Below are 26,554 nucleotides of genomic sequence, written 5' to 3'. Positions count from 1 at the left end.
GAAGATCTTCACGTCTTTATTTCTTTGCACCTGACTTTTGCAGCATTTCCCATCGCTGCGACATTGCTTGTCGTGGAAGCGCAACGCAACTTAAGGTACATTGACGCAGTGTTGCATCTAAGAACTGAACTGAACTAAGCTTAAATCTACCATCTTAAAGTAATCATAGTGTGTATTTTTGTTGTTTATGGTCTTGTGGTAACTCTATATAAAGTCTACTTATTTTTTATATAAAACATGTGTGGTGTCCAATTGTAGTGTTGTCACTGGGTTACTGTATGTGGTCACAAATGCTTAACTTACAACACCTCTGAAATAAGCCTTGACTGCTTGCGCCACGCAACCTAGAGGGTGAGCAGGGGTTATTTTAGGTGTGTAATCCCCTTTCCATGACTAGAGGAGAGGGTCCCTGTTTGTCACACGTACCTACCTGTGCCAACCAGAGACCCCCAAATCTAACACATGGCTAACATTTTCATTTGGGGCTTGGAAAAATGTAATTGGAAACTGTCATCTGGCATTAGGAGCAGGGGCATTGAGTTGGAGGAGATAAGTTACCTGGAGGTTTCATAGCAATTGTGTCTTGCGGATTATTGTAGGGCATCCATGTCTTTTGCTTGCAGCCTCTGTACTGTGTTATGTAGCCTGTGGGATTAAGGACACTGAAGTAAGTGAAGGTGTTCACAAGCCTTTTTTCAGTGATGATTAGAGTGTCTAGCTAGGGTGAGATTAGGGCCTGCTATGTATGTGGCATGTTGTGCTGGAGGGTATGCAACAATGAACATGAGCTGTAAAGTCTACTGCTGATGAGGGGGTATGCGGATGAAGCTGTTGGGATTTGTGTGCAGGAGTGCTGAGTAAGGCTGTGGCGTTTGCATGCATAAATGCAGATGGTCCAGTGAGCAAAAATGCATGATTTTAGATTATCTGAGATGGGACCTATAGGGATTCTTGCCTTTGGCCCTTTGCAGGATCCAACATGATTAAATGGGTGATGCTCCTTTCTTTGCCCCACCCCTTAGCTTTGGAAAATCTATAAAAGGATGGGACCTGAGCAGGTCACCTGATCTTGCTATCCTGTCTATAAATAGCTTATCTTTGCCGTGTGTGGGCTGCTGGAAGATTATTTTGAGTGAAGCCTAAAATACATCTTCATAGCTGACATAATCTGGACCCTGTGAGTATATGGCTTATGGAAGCCAATGAATGCTGAGGACCTGATTTAAATCTTGGCGGACAGGTTATTCCGTTACAACATCCAAAAAGGATATAATGGGATTTATATTTCGGCGGATGGGATATCTGTCACCGTTGTGACGGAGTAACCCATCCGCTGAGATCTAAATCAGACCCTTAGTTACACATTGGGCGTGGTCCCTAAGATTTGCTATTCATGAAGAGCCCAGCCCAGGCTCAGCAGTGCTGTACTCAGAGCCCCGGCAGGTCCCTCCTTTAGGCACACTGTCCCCTTGGTGAATTGAATCTGAATGCAGAGGAAATCGATTTGCACGTTTTCTCCAGGTAGCTGTGCTATTGCGTTCTTTTAAATAGGGGAAGAAACATGGCTTAATAAAATGTATATGTTAATTAAAAAAAATTTGTAGAAGCTATTCAGTTTTTCAGTTCAAATTCCAAAAGACTGTGCAGGCATTCCTCAACTAACCCATTATATTTGTTTTCTTTTTCAGACGGAAAACTTACAAAAAAGTTGGCTGCGAGAGTTTTATCAGGTAAGAATAATTAGAAAAGCGATTGTTACACATTGCTACTTCTTTTTTAATTTATTAACTTTGGCAAAGGGTTGTGTGTTGCATTATTTTAATTAGTACCTACTTGTAGGGAATCTTATTTGTTTTTTTTTATTAGTGGTGTGATGTCAAATATACCATTAGATGTGTTAAGGAAGTGTATTAATTTGTTCTCAAAAACTTTATCTAATCTCTTTCAATCAGATAAAAAGCATGTTCATTTGTGTGCAAAACGGATACCATTTTTTTCTGGTTAATCTTTCATGTTTTTAAATGGGTAAACTACAACCTGTTTGTTAATGATTGATTAGGTTTGTTATGGCTGCAAATGTACAAAAAGCAAATATCTTTATCATAGTACTCTTCTGGAAGAAGAACGATCATTCGAAAGAACCCAATCTTTAATGTAAGATCCACAAATTTAACATACTTTAGAAGCCATGTGATTAGCCACTATTCTACTGGTGCACCCTTGCCTGCGGATAAGCTTGGGAGACAGGTGGCAAGCAGTGACTAATGTCATTGACTACTGTAGTGATCATAACTTGATATGTCTGAAACCCTTGTTCTACATTACATGGAAAAAAGGGCTATTAAAAAATGAATACAGGGATAGGCGCTCAAATCGATGCAGCCCTTAAACCTCTAACAAAATGCTGAAGCCTAAGATGGAATTATTACAAACTGGTTTGGCGCTTTCTGCCAGGTTCCTAAGGGGTTTTATGTTCTAGTGCTTACATTTAGTGCCCCCTGTTCGTAAACAAACTCAGCACATTAGACACAGGAAATTAATAGATTTCTGATTAATCTGTTTGGAATCGGATAGAGCCTATTATAAACCATTCCCTTATGCCTTAGATTCTATGGCAAAGTAGACAAACTCTCAAAATAGGCATCTAGAAAGTGGAAAAAGTATTTTCTTTGAAAGATGCTGCTACTATTGATATTTGAGACTTCAAATATCCAGATTCATTTAATTTTAGGAGGACATGGCATGTTAGGATGGCCCACATTTGAGTAGGATAAATACCTTGTCGGTTGCATAGTCATATCCAGTATCTTTTACCAAGAGCAGTATTGAGTAGTTGAGGAGTAATGCAGTACAATTATGTAACACAATTACATCATAGCAGGATCCTGAGGTATCACATGATAATCTGCATCTAAATGGTGACATTTATAGTTAACAGCAGTTTTTGGTTGAGTGAAGAGGAGTTCCAGGCCCATGAGAGTCTTCTCTACCATTTCCACTTAATAGATTTATTTCACTAGAATTGAGATTGACTCAATTGATTACTGAAATACTGTCATAAATCTAAAATAGTACGGCTATTCAAAGATCTGGCCGCGGGCCCAGTTGAAGGATATCTGACTATAGGTACTTCTGTAATCAGAGGGCCAATTCAAATAATAAGCACACATGGAAGCTGTAAGGATAAGCAGAGATGGTATGACAACATTCTGTTGCCTGGGGCAGGCTGAATTAAACTGCGGGGGGGGGGGGAATTATGTAACCCTTTAGTGTACAAGATACAAGGCATTTTTTCTGCAGCTTTTGTAAATTGTTAATGCATTTTAGTTTGACAGCCAGACTAAGGGCCTTATTACAAGTTTGTAACTCGTGGTGGTGGTCCGACCACTGCCACAACTGCAAAACCGCAACAAGACAGCTGGCACCGCCGGGATCAAGTATTCCACTCGGCCGGCGGTCTGCAACCGGCTGTAATATGCTGGCAGAGCCATTGCCAGCATCGCCGTAGCATATTACGAGTTGCATCATCCTTGCCCTTTTCAAGGCGTCATCCAGTCATTAAAAGGGTGGTGCAAAGGCAACAAAGTGCAACAGAGTGCAGGCAGAGGGGGGGCACATGTAGTAACTCTCTTTATTTGCACCCCCACTTCCAGCATGGTGTGGCATGTATGCCACACTGTGCAGGAAGGTGCAATCAGCGGTCTGACTGCAGCGGTTTGCATTATAGGCTCTTCTAAGAGCCTTGCAGACCACCACAGTCAGACCGCCACAACACTGTCTCCTAGACCCGGATTTAACTCCTGATCAAACAGGCGGTTGCACCACTGATTTGGTGGTTCTACAGCAGATGGTGCAAGTGCACCACCGTTGTAGGACCGCCAAACTCGTAATCAGACCCTTAAACTCTTATGTTGTGTTGCAACGATCATTAGGATTTATACAAAGATATATTTATTGATAATATTGATTACAAAATGTTATGTTCATAGTGTCTGTGCATCCACACCTAATATCCCCAACAACTGTATTTTGCATTATCACCAACATTTGAAGCTCAAGTGTGTTTTATATTTTATGAAGACATACCAAGTTCTTTACAGCACCTACATTTCTGTTATTTCCCAACAATTTTACAATCATGTGTTTCTCAAAGGACCGAATTAGCACTGAAAGTTGAACTTGCACTTATAATCTCTGGTATGTATGAGATGGAGTTCCTATTCAATTCAATTCCTGCGTCGTGTGGTCGTATTTTTTTAAAGAATTGACAATTATGTGATGGTAAAGATTAGAAGTTTACATACATTACCTGTCTTAACAGGCTACAAGTTTCTTTGAATTAGTCACTTTATAATTGATCAACAGAAGTAGAGGTAAAAATACCATCCTAAGGGATCTAGTGTGCACATAGGCAATAAAACTGGTTGTATGACACAGTAATGACCTACATTATTGCCATAGAGAAATATTTTAGAAAGAATATGAAGAATGGAAAGTTTAAGACTGTCAACTACAAAAATATTGTGGACATAACTATTGACTTTTTTAAAAACTGTAATATATTTAATTAATGTGTATATTAAAATACATGTATGAAAAACATAATTGTTCATTAAAAAAATGAATCGGAATAATATAGGTTATAAATAAATACAATATTATTATACGCCCGCATAATTTGTATTAATTAGTTATAAGCTAGCAACATAATTATGAAACAATTAAAAATAAACTTGAGAAATAAGTTACTGAAACTAATATATGACAAGTGCTAATGCAAATGATAGAGTAATTTAAAAAACAAAGCACAGTTTAAAAAAATAAAACAAGTATACTGTCTTAAAAATAAATAATTTTAAACACACTTAAATTATTAATAAAACATATTTAAATAAATACAGTAGTAATAAAACCCCAGTCCAAAAACCTTGGAAAAATAAGAAAATATTCAAACACGTCACTTTAGGTACAGTTCAGCAAGACTTTTTTGAGCAGGGGAAGAATCAGATTTACTATTCGAAGTTTAGTCTAACGGACACTGGAGAAAATAGTTACATTACTATAGTGTACTGTAGTATCTGTTATTCTAACTCCAATCTAACATACATTGGCAAAACTTCATGCCGTCTTAAATTGGTGGGTTCAGCTGTATTATTCTTATGTCAATGTAACTAACATCCACTAGGGAAAGAGTATATAATTGTTAATTTATTTATGTATTTGTAAGGTTTTATATAGCACTGGCTAGACCCAGAGGTATCAGAGCAAGCAAAATATACAGGAAACAATAGTTCAGAGCAAAATCTACAATCAGGGACAAGCAAATCTCACCATTAAGTCAGGAGAAGGCAGAATTCTGATGATTCACAAGTTATATACATTTAAATAATAAAATGGAGGTAACTACTCAGAACACAAAATATAAACAGGAAGAACAAATTGTAGTGGGAGGGGCAAAGGGTAGTTGAGGAGGGGTCCATAACAAATAGACAAAAAACAGAGGAGAAAGCCAGAAAGCAGCTTACGGCACAGAAAATAGAGCTGATAGGATACATGAGAAACCAGGGAGAGCTAAGGCCGTGGTACACAAAAAAAAGAGTAAAGGAAGAGCAAAAGGTCAAACAGGTTAGCAGGAAAATAACCAATACCGAAGATTAAAGGAAAGCAGGGTCTGAGAGAATTATGAACTCCAATATTTGTTGAGGAGGTATATATATGTGGTACGATATTAGGACGGAGGAGCATTTTTCAGCGCAAGTGTTTACCCTAAAGAGCCGAATATGTCCGCAAGCACACTCAGAAGTCGGGAATTGGCAGCCAAAGGGCTGTTTGAAGACACCCCAAATGAAGCACAAGGGGCAAGCAATGTGACCATTCAGGGTCCAGAGGATAAAAGCAAAGGACTAAGGGACAGTTTTAAAGCTCTGGAAAAGTTAAAACGGCAGGAGCAAGCAAAATGGTGGGAGGCAATGTCCATCCAGCGATATTTGGACGTGGGCAGGATACCAAGGGGCCTCCGCATCATGATTTCTCCCAGTTATGAGCCCCCCAACCCAGCAATGATGGCGGAATGGGGAGAATGTAATCTCGAATCATCTCGCAAATTAGTGGAAATATTAGTACGCTATGCTGAGATCGACAGAAAACGTTTACAGGATAAAACTGAGCTCTTAGAAAAGGAGATAGAACCACAAGGTGATCCCCAGTGTAAAACCAAAATGGTGGATGAAATGGAAAAACGTCTCAATAAAGAAGAATAAAAAATAAAAAATAGAAAAAGTTATAAATTCAGACGTGATAGAGATGACTACTTGAACGGACAAATCTTCACCTTCGCTAGAAGGTATGACTCCATGCGGGTGGTTACTGCAAATAAACGTTTGGGGCACAGATCTGGTCAAGCTTCAGCTTCAGCGCATACAAATCAAGCGATAACGGAATCACCATCAGGTTCGGAACTCAGTTCTGCAATAGACAGCGGTTCTGAGTCTGACAATGTGGGAGCAAGACCGACCCAACCCAACATCAAGCTCACGTTGGGGGAAGAGTTGGAAATTTTAAAAAGCAGCCGCAGGGATACTCTGAGGTCGCAAACCAAGGGACAAAACAAAATAGGGCAACAAGGAGGAGGAGGGCCCGTAGGAAACCCAGGAGAAGGAGTAGCCAAGCGGGGAAGGGACAGAGCCCGCAGGTAAATTATACTACTATTGAGGTCCCTTTATCAGAAACTTTAGAGACTGATAATAAAAACACCATCATCAACTTAGCAGGCATTGACCTCTCCGCAGCAGAACAACAACTTTTATCCCTAGGCTTGTCCTACTGTCCGGAATCAAATTTCAGCTACACCCAAACACGAGCTGACATATACAGATTCATCCGAAAATTAAAATTAAAAAAGTTCCATCAGTCACGAGGCACCCAGGAAGACTCAGCGGATATAACAACACCACAAAATCCAGCTTTCAGGGGGTTGGGAGGAACAGATTATGACCTCCTTTATGAAATGAAGGGCCTGGAAGGACTGAGGGAAAACCAATCGCAGGATGAATCGGAAATACAGCCATCACAAATTACTGGAACTAATGTCAAACCTATAACGTCATTCAAACAAAAATCTAAATTTGTTCCTATTATGGCTCATGACTCAATCGATGTTTTTAGTGAGCAACTGGTGGCGCAAGTCAAGAAACTCAGTACCACAACTGTAAATTCAAGGAGGAAAATCACAAATCAGGAAAGGCAATATGAGCAGCTAATTAAAAAATTGAAAGAAAATGAACAAATCATTATAAGGAACTCTGACAAGGGAAGAAACTTGGTTTTATGGCCACGCAATGACTATATGGAGGAGGCCTATAGCCAGTTCAACAATACGGACTGCTATCGGAAGGTTGCATATACAAGATTTAAGGATACACAGGAGGCTCTGTTTGCACATTTATTGGCTTGGAAGAGCTTGGGACTGCTAAACATCCAACCAAGCCTCCGGGACGTCCCATCATTGCAGCATGCGATGGCCTGTTGGAAAATGTATCTAGATATATAGACTCGTTTCTACAGGATTATGTTAAGGGCCTCAAATCTTTCGTGCAAGACACTAGTGACTTCCTAACTAAAATCCAATTTATCAAATGGCAACCGTCCTTCTTAATGCTGGCACTAGATGTTTCAAGTTTATATACGTGTATCAAAAATCAAGATGGTCTAAGAGCGGTAGAATATTTCTTAGCCAGCAGCTCATCATTCCAAAATGATTTTTAGAATGCTGCAATTTTGTCTTGAAAATAATTTTTTTCTATTTGATGGTAAAATGTATCAGCAGATTCAGGGTGTTGCTATGGGGGCCAGCTTCTCCCCCAGTTACGCCTGTTTGTTTATGGGCTGGTGGGAGGAGCTGGTCCTCAGGCAGCAGGATGAACTTATATACAACACTAATGTAGTCACATGGCTGCGATACATTGATGATTTGTTTATAGTTTGGGATAGGGACCTGGCAAGCGCTTCAGAGTTCATTGAAAAATTGAATGACAATACAGTTAACCTCCATTTTACAGCTGATATTAGCAAGTCCACTGTAACCTTTCTAGATGTACAGATCAAGGTAGAAGGGGACAAACTGACTACATCCTTGTACCGAAAACCTACGGCCGGCAATACTTTATTGCATGCCTCTAGTGCTCATCCGTCTCATTTAATCAGGAGCATACCGTATGGTGAAATGCTCCGCATTCGACGGATTTGCAGTGAAGAAGAAGACTGCAATAACAAACTGCAAGAATGTAAGGTTAGGTTTCTAAATAGAGGGTACAGCTCCAAGGTAATAGAGTCAGCCATCAACAAATCTAAATCACTGAGTAGAAGGGATCTGCTGAAATACAAAAACAGACATAAGGAAAAATCTGGAGCTGAGGAACCAGTTAGGCTTATTCTCAACTTTTCGAGACAGGAAAAGCAAATCAGAGGGATTGTGCGAAAAAATTGGCCCATTATCAAAAGTGACCCTATAATAGGAGGAACCCTTCCTACAAATCCTTTGGTGTCCTTCAGAAAAACCAACAGTATGGGGTCTTCATTGGTAAAAAGCAGTATTGAGGCCAGGCCTGAAAACAGCTGGCTAAGGGCTAGAAAAGGCTTTTACAAATGCTCTGTGTGCAAGGCATGCCAATATGGAGTAAATACCACCAGCTATAAAACAGCTTTTGATCCAGGCATTGATAAAATTAACTTACATTTGACGTGCAAAACAGAATATGCCGTCTATGTGCTTACATGTAGCTGCAATTTAAAATACATAGGAAGCACGAAATTGCCTGCACACAAAAGAATTTTGCAGCACATTAGAGCTATCTGCAATAATGAGGAAAGCTACCCGGTAGCCAGACATTTTAAACAAAGTCACAACAGCGATCCCAAATTTCTGAAATACTATGTGATAGATGCTATACTTCCTACTAAGAGGGGTGGAAATAGGGAAGCCAGGTTAAGGAGTCTAGAAACATTGTATATACTTAGATTTGACTCCAAGCACCCCAGGCTCTTGAACAACACGGAGGATCTGTATACATTTTTGTAATGAATTCTATTTATCAATTTTTCAAACTATGATAGTATGTGTATAATAATGATAATTTGTATATTTATTTCTATTTATGAACCCATTTCATGATATTTTGATATAAATGTATACAATAATTATATACATACACAGGTTAGATTTATATTGAGCACAGAGGCATATTTATTGGATGTTTTAGAGATGTAAAAACAAGTATGAAATATCAATTCACTTTCTCCACTATCACTGTTCTTTTAGTATGTGAGTAGGATTTTAGGACATTACTATTTATATGTTTTATCGATTTAGGGTTGATTTTAAGACCTATTGTAGAGAAAATATTTATATTTCTGGCAATTAACATTGGTTTTATAACTGTATTGATCCTTGATGCAACGAATACGTAGAATAGATGTCCCATTGTCCTTAGCATAGCACCTTAAAGGAACATAGCACAGGTCACTTTAGTTGTAATAGATGTTTTGCTCTTGTGAAAAGAAAGAAAGAAACTTTATGGTATTTGCACTGTCACTGGTCTTGCACATTTAATTATTTATCTTTTCACTTAGGATATAGGGTGTTTTTAGACATAGCGAAATACTTTTAGTCTTTTAATGCATTTAAGCAGCTATTAATTTATATACACAATTGTGATATCATGTAAACCTGTTTTTATTTAAAACATGATGATACTTATGCATTTATGCTGAAATTGTTAATGTAAAAGACATACAAGTATAGAGTATGGTTCTATGTCTATGATATTAGAGCTGCACTAGCACTTTAAAAGGAAACGAAAAAATCACTGAGATGTCATGTGATCAAGGGAGGGATCTCCCGAAACGCAAAACATGGTGGCATCGGCGAAATAAACTTAAGCACTGAAAATTATTTTGGGTCTGCGCTGGTCTTTTTCAAAAGACATAGAAATTACGAGACGAGGTTGGATTAATATATATATATATATATATATATATACATATATATATATATATATATATAATATAAAAAACAGCACTCCTCGCAGTTTAGGAAAGGAGAAGAGGCCACACGAGGGAACTGTGCAGGAGCCGTTTATTGAAAGACAGCGTAGCAAAATGCATTTCGGCAGTAAGCCTTCTTCGGTTGCTGTTGCTGACACGTGATGACCCCACCTGCATCTTCAATATGTCCAGTACCACCCTCATTGGAAGGTAAGTAAGCTCCCGCCCCCAAGTCACATGTTGATTCGACCATGGTGGCACAAAAGGAAACTTCAACTCCCAGAAGACAGTGCTACTGGCGAGTATTCCAGGGGACGGCAGGCAGAGTAGAAGGTGAAGATGCAGAAGTGAAGTGAGGTATGCACGTAGATAAAAAGTCCTGCGCACTCCTACACGTCCCTCTCAGTTCAAGCCTCGAGCGCAGTGCAGCCAAAAGTTAAACCAAAATGTATATATATATATATCTATTCACTGAAAAAACCATATGTTTCACACCAGTTATAGTTAAGAATTAGCATTTAAAAAACCTATTAAATTCACTGAAAAAACCATAGGTTTCACACCAGTTATAGTTAGCTGGAAATTTTACTGACATAAAACCATTGAAATTCCCACGTTATAGTTAGTTGGACTCACTATAACTTGCGTGCCTGCAATGCACTGCTGATGATGTCACATATTACATCACTCATGACATGGTCAGTGACATCACTCATGACATATATGTGGGAAAGTCACATCCAATATACTCAAACATTAAGATGTCCCCTTAAAATGTCAAAATAATATTTGAAATATATTATTTAAAAAAATGAAATGAATGATTTTAGAAATATGTATTATAAAAATATGCAAACAACAGACCTCAAACCCACCCATGAATCTCACAAACAGTAGTACTTTAACTATACATTCCCCTTATCTAAAAATAATTATTCTAAAACGTTTTTACTTTTAAAATGTAACATTTATGAAGGTTAAATTAATTACCTAATGCATTTAAACAAAAACACAAGTAGTTACCTGCCAATTTGGCAGAATATCATGTCCCTTGTCTGACTAGGTATTTCATTTCAGAAAGGCAAGACTACCAAATGTGCATAGTCCTCCCTTCCTGCCACAAATCCTGCCACACAGCCATCAGTGTGATCATACATGTGTTTCAGTCTTTGTGGGATAAGATGCCAGTTTGTCTTAAGTTTGTACATTGACTCCCTATTGTGGACACCTTCATACAGGCAGGGTATATCAGACCAAATCATCTGCCATGTTATAGGAATACCCAAGGTCCGCTGCCCTTGCCTTATATATGGCTAAACTGGATGTGGGCCCACACTTCCTAGTGGTGCATAGATGTTGGAAATAAGGCCCCTAGGGATGTGCATGTCAGAAAACACTTTACCCATGGTGTTGGCTGCCTAGTAGCCGTTGCCCTGTTCTCAGGGTGGAGAGCCCACTGTCACATGTGTTCGATTTCTTTTTAATAAGCAATTCCTGTTTCCATTGTTGAAAAGATTTAATTTCATCTCCATGAAGCGAATCCCACAGCCTTCAACTGCCTTACTTGTTTCACCCCTCAAAATCATGAATGACAAGCCTGCAAGAAAAGTCCAGATTGCCTAACACAGAGGTAAAAGAACACTGAAATGACGTTGGGTCAGAAATGCACATGAGGGAATCCCATATCTCTAGAGTGGGCCATAATATTTCTGAATAGCATACTGGAAGCTGTGCTGGTTTGGGCAACCAGGGAATTGCCTGTTAGACTCTGTCTATCACTACAGCATCCATGTGGACACAGCGGCATTCGTACAAGGATCATTCAAAGAATTTAGACCCAGGCCCCCGGATTTGCTATGGAATTTCAATACCTTCGCCAGATATGTGTTTTCATTTCCCTGCCCGGATAAAACGGTCTATAGCTTTCTGAAAGGTCTGCAAATCCTTGTCCAGGCATTTCAATGGGAGGGTTTAGAAAATATAAACCAAGCATGGTAATATGCTCAGATTAATGTCGGTTATTCTTCCCAACCATTAAATATATAGTGTGCGCCAGCTTTGAAAATCTGTAACAATATCATTCATCAGTCTGAGATAATTAGCTTCGCTGTACATCCTCAAATATTTTATTTTGGTAGGGGTCCTACAAAAGGGAGTCTTGTCAATGAGTTCATGTATGAGTGCTGTTGAGAGGCCGAAAATTAACATTTACGATTTGAACAGGCTTACCCCAAACCTCCAAGCTCTGTTAAACCGATCCAATGTTTCCATAACAAACGTAATGGAAAGTTGAGATTCGGTCAGTGTTAACAAAACATCATCAGCAAACCAATGGAAGTTATGGCATTCTCCCCAATGATCATTCCCACTATGTTCTGGTGCTGCCATATCATTGCTGCCAAGGGTTGAATGACCGAAGTAAACAGTAAGGGAGAGGGGAAACAAACTTGCCGTGTCCCATGTTTCAGCTGAATTCATTCTAAACTCTCTCCATTAACCAGTTTGTCTGCTATAGGCTGCTTATAACTTACTTCAATCAAAGTTTGCATATTGGGGCCCAGACCTATCACACCCAACACTTGAGAGAGAAACACCCAAGTGACCCTGTTATATGCTTCTTCAGCATCAAGAGACAGGATCACCAAAGGAACCCTCCTCCTGTTTGCTTTCTCAACAAGTTGGAACGCCATTGTAATATTATCTGCCACTTGGCACTGCTGAATAAAACCTGATTGATCAGGGTCTTAAAAAAGGCTAGTGAGGCTTCAGACTATTAGAGAGCACATTTGTGAAAATGTTAACATCTAAGTTCAGCAGGGCTATCGGTCGATATGACTCACATTTATTATCGAAGGCCATAAGTGTTCTCCCTTTGGGACACTTCTACCATCCTGGTATAAACTTCAGGGTAGCAACGCAGAGGCCGACCTCGAATATGCATGGACTTAGTAACCATGATGTATCAACCTCCAACAGATTTCAGGTGCTTAGCACACTGGAGGAAAACAATTGACTGTACCCAATAACTGGCTTTACCACTCTTGGGGAACTTGCAACTAAGGGCGCAGGAGATCATAGAACTATAACAGAGAACCAGAGCCAAGGGGGCCCTTTGATAAAAACAACTGAGGCACCGGAGGGCTCAAACAACAGGGAAGATCGATTAGGGGGGTTGACAATTTAAGTGAGGTCACAAAAAATGCTGTGTGCTCAGCGCCGGCTAAAACTGTTTCCAGTGTAATACCCGGTGATAACCGGCTTCATCAGAGCAGTAATCCTAGCCCTGGTCCCATACAATTGTCTTTGGTCTCATAGAACATTGCAGGGTTAAAAAGCAAACTAACATCACTTGATTGGCTATCCTTTATTGATAAAAACTATGTTAAAATTTTCCAGGAATCTTGGTCAGTGGACCCGGTGTTTAGGCAAGACTATTTAAACTTTTCAAAGCCGGCCACTCCTGGCCAGCGGGGTAGACCAATGGGGGGCTTATCCATCTGGGTGAGATAGGACGACAGATATAAAGTTAAACAGATGGATTCTGAGAGCAGCAATATTTTAATAATCCAAATCACGGGGATCAAGTACCTCTTTATTTTTAACATCTATGCAAGAGGGAAGCCAGGGGTAAAGCATCGGATATTGTTGCATATCTTCAGTTTTTGGAAAACAGAGTGTAGCAGAGGGTCATAATTCAATCTTATAACCTGCTCTGTGTCCGGGGAGAACTGTTCCCCCAAGTAAGTAGTTACTGAGCAGCCCCCAATATTGCCCTATTAGTTTGATAGTTAAGAAGGACTTGGGTCTTATTTATATTTAGGGTATAGCCAGAGAATGCGCCAAACGTTATAGCCTCCATTTGAATAGCATTATAGCATTGATTGGGTCTGCAGAGAAGGCAGCTATATCATCCACACATGCCATTATTTTTGATTCGCCAGACCATAATTAAGCTGGGAGTATATGTGTATTAAAAGGAAGTGATCTTATGAATGGTTCTATGTGTAGAGCAAAAAGTAAGGGGGAACGGGGACAACCCTGCCGGGTACCCCTCAATATTGGAAAACAAGTAGATTGTGACTGTAAGTAAATAAATGTTGCTCTTGGATGTTTATATTAGGCCCTAACCCATGTGTAAAATCGACCATGAATATTAAACTCCGTAAGTGTGGCCCAGAGGCATTACCAAGTGATGCGGTTGAATGCTTTTTCGGCATCGAGTATGACCATTCCCATTTCTAACTTTAGTTTTTTCGCTACATCAAAAGCTACTATGGCAGCATTCACATGTGCTATAGTATCTCTGCCTGGTATAAAGCCATGTTGTTGGATAGAGACTGATTGTGACATAAAAGGTGCCAAGCGTGCTGCCAATACTTTTGAAAATATTTTAACGTCTGTATTAATGAGGGATACGGGGCAAAATGAACAGCCCTCCTCTGGCGGTTTATTCTTTTTCAGAAAAAATACAATATTTGTTATATTCCACAATCTGGGTAAGTCTCCACTCTCGCTTATATATTGTATAATCTTAATCATTGGAGAGATCATGCAGTCTTTCAATGTTTTATAGAACTCAACAGGTATTGTATCATCACGTGCTACTTTACCAGAGGGAAGGGCCGCTATTGCACTGGATATTTCTTCATGTAATTTCTTTGTTGAGGGAGTGCGTCTGTTCTTCCTTAAGGCCTGGTAGATTACACCTTTCTACATATTCAGCATATAATTTTTTATAAAACCTAGCAAATTGTTCAACTATTAACTCCAGTTGTGTATACAATAGGCCATTCTCCCCTTTAAAAGCTTATCTCCGCTTTGAATTTGTATCATTAAGCTGATGTACCAATACCCTGCCCACGTGCTCACCATATTCGTATTACAGGGCCTGATATATCTAGCTGCAATCTTTTCCTTTAGCACCCTCCTCAACATAGTCCATTTTTCAATCAAAGAAAGATATTTATGTGAATTTGTTTGCATCACTATTTGAAAAGGCTTCTTCAGTGTGGGCTACCTCTTACTGTAAAATTGCATCACAATCTAATCTAAGAGCAATATTTTTACTTCTATTTTGCTGAAAAACATATTGCAGGATAATGCCACTTTTCCCAGACTATGAGAGGGTAAGCAGAGCCTTCATGTCCAGTAGAAAAATCCCAACGTTATTCTTAATTAGTACTACATACTCAGCGTCTGCCAAAAGCTATAGTGGAAAAGAGAACAAACCTAATTTCCTATTAACGGGACCTATCTGGAATGAAAGTAGGATAGGGTCGTGGTCTGATACAATCTTGGGACATACCTTGCATTTTGCCACACTCAAAATTGTATTATTTGCAAACTTTGTCAATCCTAGAAAATGCTTATGTGGGTCACTGTAGTAAGTATAGCTGGGTTTTGATGGGAATAGTACTCGCCATACATCTCGAAGGCTATGTAATAGGGCTATTTCCAATATTGTGGGTCTTACTTTCCACATCCTACCTGAAGCGCCCCGGTTAGTAGAGTCTATTTTAGGATCGATGATACAGTTGAAATCACCCATACAACTAACTCTGCCTGCCATTCTAATAGTTCTAATGCTAAGATATCAAACATTTGAGGCTCATATGAGTTTGGTCCATACATAGTACATAGGGCATATTTTTTAACTTTAATCTGGACCTGAACGAATATCTACTGCCTCGTAGATCGTGGGAGGCTTTCAGAAGGGTGCAACCAAATGATTTATCCATTAGAATAGCATTTCCTCTAATAGAGACAGTCTGAGATGTGCAGTCGATTATCTTATAGCCTTGTTGTTTAAGCAGATATTTATCTTTATAAGCCAGGTGAGTCTTAGTGAGAGCAACTATTTGATGTTTGTAAATTTGCAGCTCTTCCCGGACCATCTGGCGTATGTTAGAGTTTAGACCAGCAACATTCCTGCAAAGACATTTAATTGTCTCCATTGTGTACTAGTGAAGAAAAAACCTCCTCCAATAAAGTGTATCTAGCTCCCCTGCGATCGTTAGTACCTTGAAAAGCAAGCAACATTAACAATCTAAATACTCTACTAAGAGCAATGTCATACATTCCAATATTTGCACCTGAGTTTATTCCCTTTAATATTGTTTTTATTAGCACAACTACCTTCCCACCTCACACCCTAACTTTACTGCCCCCTCATAGAGCCTAGGGGATAATACTCCCCCACCGCTGTTTCCTGAAAAAGTAATCACCCCACCCAAGATGTTGATGACAATAACAGCCAATAGAGAGCCTATAATCTTTTTGAAGACCATTCTAATATGCAGCTTCCTGGGAATGCTGACTTAACAGCAAACCGAAAATGTGTGTTGCCTTATCCATGTCAGTTTCTTGAAAATACTGCAATATAATGTATTTCAGTGTCTGGCAGACTGACAATTTTTTAATCAAAGATTTGTCAAATTTACAACTTCTTTTCCTGTGTCTCGCATTCCCTTTTCAACAATGCATGGTCATTGATTGCTACCACACTATCTAAAATAGAAGCCATCATATTTGCTATCCCTTGAGTTCCCCAAATTAAATCAATTTAAGAGCACAGCCTATATACTTGGGAGAAGATTGTGTATTCTCGCTCTGTATGGCGTTTGGTAAGTCATGGGTCCATCAACCTATATATTTGGGAGAAGATTGTGTATTCTCGCTCTGTATGGTGTTTGGTACTTCATGGGTCCATCAACCTATATACTTGGAAGAAGATTGTGTATTCTCGCTCTGTATGGTGTTTGGTTTGTCATGGGTCCATTAGGAAGAGGTTGTTCATGTCGCATCACAGGCCTTTGGACGGCGGTCCTTGTATGTATCTATTGTGGGAATGCCTAACCATTGTAGCATCAGAACCAAAGTTAAAATCACTGACCCAAATGGAATTGTTTGGCCCCCTTTTTCTAATGCTGTCCAGCTTTGAAACAAAAAGTGTTTATGATGCTGGCTGGGTGCATATGTGTTTAGCATAGTAAATATAATTCCTTGCGGTTTCCACACCAGATGAACAAATTTGCCTTTCACCTTATCATGTACTACTTTAAGCTCTTCAAAATTAAAATCTTTGTGAATGCCTATTATCACTCTATATGTTTTTCTCTTGGTTGTAGCATAATATTGGGTGGGGTATAGCTTGCTGTTCAAATTAGTATCACTCAATTTCAGGTGCTTTTCCTGCAGGCAAAGCATATCGGGGAGAATCTTACAAACTTCCTTCCGGGTTTTATGTTACTTAGTTGGTGAATTCAGGCTTCTAATGTCCCATGATATTACCTTGACCATGAGTTAGCTATAGAGTACTGTGAGAGACAACAATTGTTATGCAGTATTTTGACAGTGGTAGGAATAGCATTCACTATCTTTTTGTGCAACTCTGGGATGGTGAGTCCTCCCACAACCCTACCACCTGCCACTAATGCCATCCCCTATACACCCTTCCCTCCTCAAAGTAATCCCTTCATGGGGAAGGCATAAGGTGTATCTCAAATGTGATCATTGGTCACGCTGTGACCTGTACTTGTCACCCCATTAACCCCCAGCTTGCCCATTCAACAGAAATGCCAGTAAATAACTTTTCCACTCGGTATACAATTTTAGCAGGCATACGAAATAAGTATGTATGATAATACTTTGGCATGTTAAAGATTATGGGGCAACCTAGTAACCCTGGGTCTTGGGTAAGACAAATAATAAACGATCAAGCCCGTTTGGGAGAAATGTAGCCATTGACTTCCATGGTAATAACTACAAAACCTTCAATAGATAGGTTTAAACCGAGATTTATAAATAGAGTGTATTCAATAATTCACTAAGAAATGTTTTAAACAGTAACTTAGTTCTAGTTCTGCTATTTATTCAAAAGCAAGGTGCTCCTAAAAGTGTGATGCGATACAAAAGGGGATGATGGACGGAGCGTTTGAGCCAATCAAACACTCACCCCCGGTCAACTGATCTGGGCTTAATCCATCACTATTCTTTAGCTCACTCAGCCACCCCAGTTCAGACATGGCCATATGCAAATCAGTCTGACCCTGTGCCTCATGGGAACAGTCCAGCCCGAACTGCCAAGCCATGTCTTCCCTGGACCGGAAACATGCATCCTGGGACCGGTTTCGGATTCATAATCCTGATCAGCCAGGCTATCTTGAATCCAGTGGCCAGTGCAAGTGAAAAAGTGAATATAAGGTGTGCTAGTGCTATACAAAATGCAGATATATACATGTGACTGACAACAAGAGGTAGATGTTTGGAAGATTGTTGAAATTCTGAATCAATTTAAAAACAGTCCACCGTAATAGTTGTGGACATTTCAATAAGCATTTGATGTAGCATTTTTTAAGCCAGGATGCACAAAAATAGGGCTGTTTTATTGAACATTATACCATATCATTTCAGCTCTACCCAGTGTGATTTGGAAACATTTGTTTTTTTAAAAGTTTATAGAGACGGTAAAACAAAGATTCGAAAAACAGGGTACAATGTGTAAAAGGTGGGAAAAATTATATAGTAGACTATCTTGTTATCCTTCTTTGACTTTTTATTGGAACTGTGAGTTGATATTTCTTCAGAATGTCTGCTGTTCTCCATATCTCATTCATATGTATGTAATTACCCATTGGATTCCAAAGCGTAGCTGTTTTAAGTGTTTCTGCGGAACATCTAATTAGTGATGGTTCTGTTGACATATCTTTAAATAGATCTTTCTGTCGAATGTTCTCTGCAGGAGGGAGTAAGTATATTCCTTTCGCTTCCAAAATGTGCATTTAGGTAGTTAATAGCATCACAATTTGCTTTTTGAAGCGCTCTCCACATTTCTTCTACTTTCATTTTGTCTTTGAGAGTTATTGGTAGAACATGGTTGCTTTTGTGAAATTCAACAGGTGCAATCAACCTACATTAAACATCTGCATTTCATTTTCAGATGTGATCAGAATTCCCATGGTTGTACTTACACCCAGCATTAAGCAAATGACTACTGTTCATATAGTGTGTGTAAACCCTCCTAATGTCAGGTTGTACAGTTCCATAAAGTTACAACGTCTATTTTTCTATTGATCATACTTTTGAAATATATCATAAAGTGCCTTAGAAAGCATATGATAATTTTTAATTATGTTATTTTTCCAGTATTTGGTTGCTGCTTAATTAACTTGTGTTGTTGAGTTTCTTATTTCTAGTGATAGTTGTTTCTTTGCATTTTTTTATGGTTCTGTTCGCCCTTCACCCTTGTGCTTGGCCCAGTGTCTTGCCCACAGTTAGAGCACACCTCTCACTGTGCACGGCCTTCTGCTGTTTGCACAAAGTGTTGGTCAAAGCACTGCGGCCAACATGCACGTCGCAAACCCACTGCTGGCTGCAAGAGCGGGCAGACCACGCCGGCTACGCTCGCCCTTTCGGGCTGCTCTTTTTCCCCTAATTCTTTTAATGCAAAAAAATATTTTTTTGTTGACCCACTTCATTTTTGGTAAAAAGTATATTCTTTTAATTGAATATTGGGATCTTCAGCACAATATTGCGTTTTTTTGTTGCTGACATCAGCAGTGGACTTGAGATAACGACATTCATTAAAATCACAATTTTACAACCTAGTACCTATATTTTTCTGAACTAGACCATCTGCCACATCTTTGAGTGCCTCTCCCGTCACTCCTCTGGGGTTGGGCAGCTTTCATTTTTAAACAATCACTTATTTCGGTGTGTGGGAAAAATCCCTTTATCAGCCAATCACATTTGCTAAAATATTCCAATGTGATTGAAAGGATTTGTGATGTTCAGAATTGCACTTTTAAGTAGCAGCGATGTTCAGTGTTATTAATCCTTTCAAGCCCACCCAGCAACGTTTTAAAATGCTTATATCGCAAAAAAAATTGCATTGAATTACACCAAACCAATGAAAGTGCGTTTTCTATGTAAAGTTCTACTTTCATGCCAAGTGTGGCATAAGACCACTCAATTGTTTTTGCTTTAGGTGCAAAAGAAATTGCCTATGGGAGCTAAAATGGGAATATGCATAACAATTTTTTCCTACACAGATTTTCACTAAAATGGAAATGCCTGTTATCTGACTATGCCAAGAAATTGCCAATTTTGGTGCAGACCAGTCTATGGCGTCAAACGTTCTAGACAAATCAAAATTGTATTTCCAATGGAAGGTGCACCTGATCCATAACTACACAGTGGAAACTGCTGCTGTGTAATATTGAGTATACATAAAGGGAAACTGTATAATATGGTCTAATATTGCATTGAGAGGTTCTGGTGACATCATAACCCACAAAGTCGAAGGCAGAGTGGTTTTTAGATGTCAATAGAATTTCGAGATGGCAATATAGAACCATATTTCATATGTTACTTGTTATGTGTTTTTTTATATTGCATGTTAATTTTTGGGGTGGTTAGCTTGAAAAATCTGTTTTAATCAATATGCAGCTAACAATTTGCACTCATTTGAATTAAAATGTGTAGGTTTACCTTTCATGAATACATTGTTGATAAAGCAATGAGCAATGGTGGCTGCCACTGGATTTATGTGGTTCTTTTTCTGCAGCCTTTACAACATAATTATAGATTCATGATATTTGACACTTAATTTTCATAACTTCCACATTTGACCAAGAATATTTGGCATAAACTGGGTTACTGGTTGAGAGATCTGGAAGCCCCTCTCAGGCATCAACCACAAATAGAATTTATTAAAATTAGAGTTAATTTTAATAAATAAAATGATACCACAATGACAAAAATCCAATTGTCTGAACCTGAGATATGCAAATTTTGAAGTTTTTTTTTTATGACTATAGCATCTAAAAAACACAAAGCGCCACTCGTGATCATCTGGTCGTATTAGACCAGTGGAAAGTCACAATTTCAGGCCAACCGCAATGGATTGTGAGTTGGAAACAGGGACCAAGTTAGTCCTGCTGAAAAGTTATATTCAGAGTCCTGTTTGCATTGGGGGAGGCTGAGTGTTGCAGGTGATTGTCACTCGTGTGAAGATCAGGTCAGGCATTGCAGACAGTCGTTGCTGTAGAACGAATAGTGGGTCAAGATTTGCAGACAGTCGTCGCTACAACTTCACTTTGGCTGTCTTTGCTGTAGCACAAAGTGTGGGTCTCACATTGCTGGCCAACACAGACGGGTGCTGTTGATGCGAAGAATAGGTCTCAGAGGAGCTTTGCATTGGCGGTTGTTGTGGGTGGCTGAGTCTAGGCGCAAACTGGCTAATTCGCAAAGAGCCCAAACATTAAGATTTTCCCCTTTTCTTCAAATGGAGCACACTCTGATGCCAGCCAAGGGTCCATGACTCTTGAGGATCAAGGACTCACTTCAGCAGATGGCAGCAAGGCTGCGACTGGTCCAGATGCAGGTCCAGGCCAATCCAGTTGCTACAGGTCAGCTGGACAGCTGCAGGGAGACCTCTGAAACTTGAGGTGTCCTTTAGCTCACAAAGGGGGTCAGCCAACTGGCCCTTGGAGTCACTCTGGTTAGCTTTGGGTGAAGAAATACAGGTCTAGTCTACATCACAGACTGCAAGGCTGTCCCTCAAGCATCAGGGTAATCCTTCTTCTGTAACTATCACAGGTCCAGGTGTATTCTGAAGAGCAGATCTGGAGGTTTAAATATTTATATCTGGCGCCAGCCTTTGTGTAGGAAAAACTCCCTGTCCTATACCCACATCTGGTTCTGGAACGATCTTCCCCTGCCAAGTTCCAAACTATCTGGGGGTGAGAGAAGGCAGGAAAGTCTTTGTGTATGCATGAGGCAAAACCCTTTGAGGTGTAAGTGGGGCTGGATACAGCTCTTTCCAGTCATGCTGCGAAGATGATTCATCCTGTCCACATATAAACTCCATGTACGTTACTGCGTGAAACCAGCTCACAAACCCCAACAGCAGAGCCATTCAATCATGTGACCCAAGATACTGTTAGAAGGCACAAATGGTTGGGAGAAGAAAATGGCCACTTTCTATGAGTCATTTTCAGAATTGTGACTTAAATCCATCTTTATCATGAAAGAGGATTTTAAGTTACGATTCATTTGAGTGTAAACAGCATATTTCTATCTGCTCCCATTCCAAGGTTATCACTTTTCAAATGTAATAAGATAACCCAGTGTAAGTAATTGGAAGGGAAATATGCCTTACAACAGTGAAAAAAACGTTCTTTGTTTTTCTCTGTTAGGACATATAAAACTTAATTACACATAACCTACTTTTCAAATACAGTGCACCCTGCTCTATAAACCTTTTATGGCCTACTCCATGGATGTCTCATAAGTATTATAAAGGACAGTTTAGGCCGGTCAAAAAGTTTATTTTAACAGTTCAAAATGGCAGTGAAAAACTACTACAAGTAGCAGTTGCAGGCCTACAAAATGGTTCAAAAGGCGACTTGAATGGGTGTCACTGTCATGACATGTACATAGGTTACCACTAACCCGATCAGCCGGATACAGCAGGAGCAATGTTTTGATGCTAAGTTTCCCTTTCCCTTTCTATGGAACCACCTGCGAGTATTAGAAAAACTCAGCAGACACCACCATACTCGGGGAAGGGGAAAAAAGGGACAAAGGAAACAACAAGATGCTGCAGCTTGAAAACACAAAGAAGTGCAGTTGTGGAGTTTGTGCTGGCCTTACTGCAACTGGTAGCCCCGTGTTTCCTGCATAAAAGACACAAGCATATCACACATGAATTCCCACACCACCTCAAGTTTCTGTCAATGTAATATGTGCGGAATTACACTTAAGTAAACTGCCGCACGCATTCCATCATAAAGTCACAAAAATTGGAAAAATAAAGAAAAAGGAAATCAAACATACTTCTGTACTACTTTTCCTCAGTGATACATACCCTCTGAACACAGAGAAATATATATATAATGTAAGTATATGGTTAGTCACTTATCTTCGAACATGTAGCCCACTAGAAAACACCGTCTATGATTATATGGGCTCCAACAGTGAACTCCTCCCATGAACAGCCAGCCAAAAACAACCCAAAAGTTCTTCGAGCATCTCAACAGGTCTGGAATGAATATTCAAGGACTTAATTAGAAAAGCACCATTACACGCCCTTAATGTTCAGGACATGCTCCATGCGTGTCAGGATAATATTTCGTTATTGCCACAATGCAATTTCTTCTGGAGTAAAAAGGAAAACAAACGCTCTGACAGCGCGAAGAAAATAGTTAACAGGAAAGCTCAGTAAATTTCTCGGGAAGAAGATGGGTTGAAAGATCAGCGCGAAGCTCCGCTGCGAGAGCCCGGTATTGCGGAAGGTAGGCAGTGCATCCGCGCACACCACTCCTCTACGCTCGCGTTCAAGCCTGATTCAAGGTCAAATGAATCCAGCGCGGCAATGCGCTATAAAGAGGCCAGCATGGGTGATAGAAAAAAGGTTATCGGGAATATAGAGGACAAGCGACTCGGCTTGTCTCGTTTCAGCAAACGTGAAGAGTAGCTGCTTCTGTGATTACTGCATTCAAATCTCTGATATCAGCTGACAAGCACCTGACAGGAAATAAGGAGGAGCAGATAAAAAAGGCTGCAAACCGGTAGCAGAGAAGACGCCTTGCTTCAGGTTTTATGGGAGATGTAGTTGGATGCATTCACTCCCCATTCATGCTATATGTGCCTGCTATTCCCTGCGAGAACCATGACAGTCACAATGAGTGCTGCAGGCTCATTATTAGTATTTAACTTACAGGTCCTGGATACATGTAGTAAAAAAATGTATTGACTTGCAAGTAAATGAAATGTGCCAATTAGGTGTTATGCTATGATGATTTGTATAGCACTCTAATCACCCAAGAGGGTATCTAGGCACTTGGGCAGGTATGTAGGTGTGTGGTCCAGAAAATGCTAATACGAAGAGCCAGGTCTTCAGCTTCTTGCCAAACTCAATAAGTGAAGAGGAGGCTCTGATGTGTTGAGTGAGGCTGTTCCATGTCTTGCATGCGATGAAGGAGAACGAGTGACCTCCGCTTTTGCTTTTGCACATGTCTGGAGTGTGTCTGAGTAACAGTGAGGCAGTGCATAGGTGTCTGGTGGGTTGGTGAAACCATATGCAGCTGTTCAGGTATTTTGGTCCTGTCTTGTGTAGGGCTTTTTATGTGTGTGTGAGAAGATTGAATTGGCTTCACTTGAATGGGGAGCCAGTGAAGCTTCCTGAGGAATGATGTGATGTGGGTGCGGCACAAGAGGGCAATTATGAGTCTTGTGGCAGTGTTCTGGATGGGCTGGAGTCTGTGTAGGAGTGGTTTGGTGACTCTGCCTTAGAGTGTTGCTATAGACCATCCTGCTGGTGATGAGTGTGTGTGTTCTGAGGCAACCATTTGAAGATCTTTCACAGCATGCGTAGGATGTCACAGCAGGAGGTACTCACTGGGTTGACTTGAGCCATCATGTTGAGCTTGTCATGTAGGATGATTCCTAGATTTCTTGTATGGTCTGTGGGTGTTGGTCCTAGCTCTGATTGTTGTAAATGAATCTAGGACCCTAGTGTAAATTTTCCCGATTCATGCCCTTATATAGGTATACTTAATCATATCCTTATATAGGCATAGAAATCACTACCATATTTGGCCTAAGCCTTACAGCCCAAATACGGCATGGCTACTTCCACTAAGTTCCGAGAATCAACAGCGATTTCTTGGAAAAACCCACCTTCAAAAGCTAGGGACTTCCCCCTGCTTGAATATTGAGTTCTCCAAGAAATCCTGGAGTTTTCAAAGAATCAAGCCTTTGAGTGACGCTATAAAGTCCAATCATGCGTCAAACTCGGCACCTTCAAAGTATAAATATGCCTAGGTTTGCCCAGACAAACACACAGTGGTTTGGAGCAGATCGACTATCTACTTGCCTGACGCCCTGCAGCAGCAAGTGCCGAAGTCACCCGACTCTCCAGCTGACGCACTGAGAGACTCTGTCTTTTCTCTTGCCAAGAAATCCAGCTCCAGTGTTTCCGGGATACCCTTGTGGGTATCTGGGAAATCGAGTCCTGAGAGAGAGATACAAGACCTCCTTCATTCTAAAACAAAGGTACGGAGCGGATTAGACCTCTTAGAAAATTCTTGGAATAGATTCCTGGCAGAGAACTACTAAACTTAAGCTACTCCTCACTTAGTTCTTCCCTTGTACTAGACTTAGGTTAGGTACACCGGGGTAGGCGTATTTTAGAAGCACCACTTGAGTAGTTTTAGTCATTATTTATTACTGTATGCATTTTATACCTTTTATGCACTTTTATGGCTTAGAAACCATATCATGCTTTTACAGTCCTATTCTATAACACTGTTTGTATTATATACATTGTACTTTATTACAATATTACGATTGTAGCAGTACATTTCTTATGCTTGAGTTAGAAGACAGTTCAATAAATACTTTTTTTTTAAAACGCCCGTCTCTCTATTTTCTCAGCACCTCTGGTGAAACAAAGCATGCACGATTGACTGAGTAAAATAGTTATCTATTGTTTCCGTGACTCTAGAGATAAGTTTCTTATCCTGGGGAAACAAAGTTGTCATGTTTATGCGGTTGTCAGAAACTAATCCCTTCTTGTTTATTCGAAAATGTTTCTAGTGACCTCTGAGCTAGCTGGCACTCACTATTAAGTCTAATATATACGATGGAGACCTAGTCAACCTCAGTCCTACGTCTAATCTATAGTATATGTTATTCCAATGCGTAGAGCCTATTGGGAATATAGGAACTACACTACATGGCGCCCAACGTTTGGTAAGGCGATAATTTAACACTAGATACTAGAGTAACTCAGTTATGCTTTTTACACAGACCCCTTTTTACCGTAAAATACTCCAATAGATGTCTGGAGTGGGTAAAAGGACAATATCCGCCAGAACTGAGTAGGACGAAAATCCTATGTATTAGTTTTTGGTTTATTCAACGTTGAAAGATACAGTTTTCCAAAATATTGTGCACCCCATCTTTGTTTCCTTGAAACTTGTTCTGCAAACTCTCATTAAACAATGTCGAATAACGGCGACAACAACGCAACCGGTGGAGCGGCACTAGATGCGAATCAACTGGGTTTAGACGTTACAGGGTTTAATGAAGAAGAGGCGGATGCAATAATCATCCCAGTAAATGTAAGAAAAACCATAACTAGAAAACTTATAGAAAATGGGGTATTATCGAGAGGTGGTAAAGTAATCTTTGTTATAGAGGCACATGAATATCGGCAGACAGGGGTATTCTATTCATGGATTCTATTTCCTGCAGCAAATGCAGTAAACACACGAGTTCCACTACTACAAAATAGAGGAACCTCCAGTGGAACACGTTCCTTTCGAGGACGTTGAAATTCCATTAACTTACCAGGAGCATCAGCTCTGGTTCAAAGGCAGCCTACAACATCAAAATCACATTACCAAGCTCGGTCCACTAGGTAGACCAGGAGCAATGTGGCCGGTACTGACCAGCTACACACCACATCCTGACATTAACGGAATGACAGGTCCAGAACTGTTAGCTC

At 39.9% G+C, this 26,554-nt stretch overlaps 1 protein-coding gene across 1 annotated transcript in view; it reads left to right on the top strand.

Annotated features, from left to right (window-relative positions):
* The first annotated feature begins 979 nt into the window (after positions 1-979).
* The window catches only part of INPP5A (inositol polyphosphate-5-phosphatase A), a 1,335,101-nt gene continuing 1,309,526 nt past the window's right edge, over positions 980-26,554 (top strand). The window contains exons 1-2 of the mRNA XM_086919541.1: positions 980-991; positions 1,689-1,730. Coding sequence (XP_086775667.1) covers positions 980-991; positions 1,689-1,730 — 54 coding nt within the window. The remainder of the gene's footprint in view (positions 992-1,688; positions 1,731-26,554) is intronic.

The sequence above is a fragment of the Lissotriton vulgaris genome, chromosome 5, assembly GCF_964263255.1.
Source record: "Lissotriton vulgaris chromosome 5, aLisVul1.2, whole genome shotgun sequence".
NCBI lineage: Eukaryota > Metazoa > Chordata > Amphibia > Caudata > Salamandridae > Lissotriton > Lissotriton vulgaris.
This window is presented reverse-complemented; position numbering and strand designations above follow the sequence as displayed.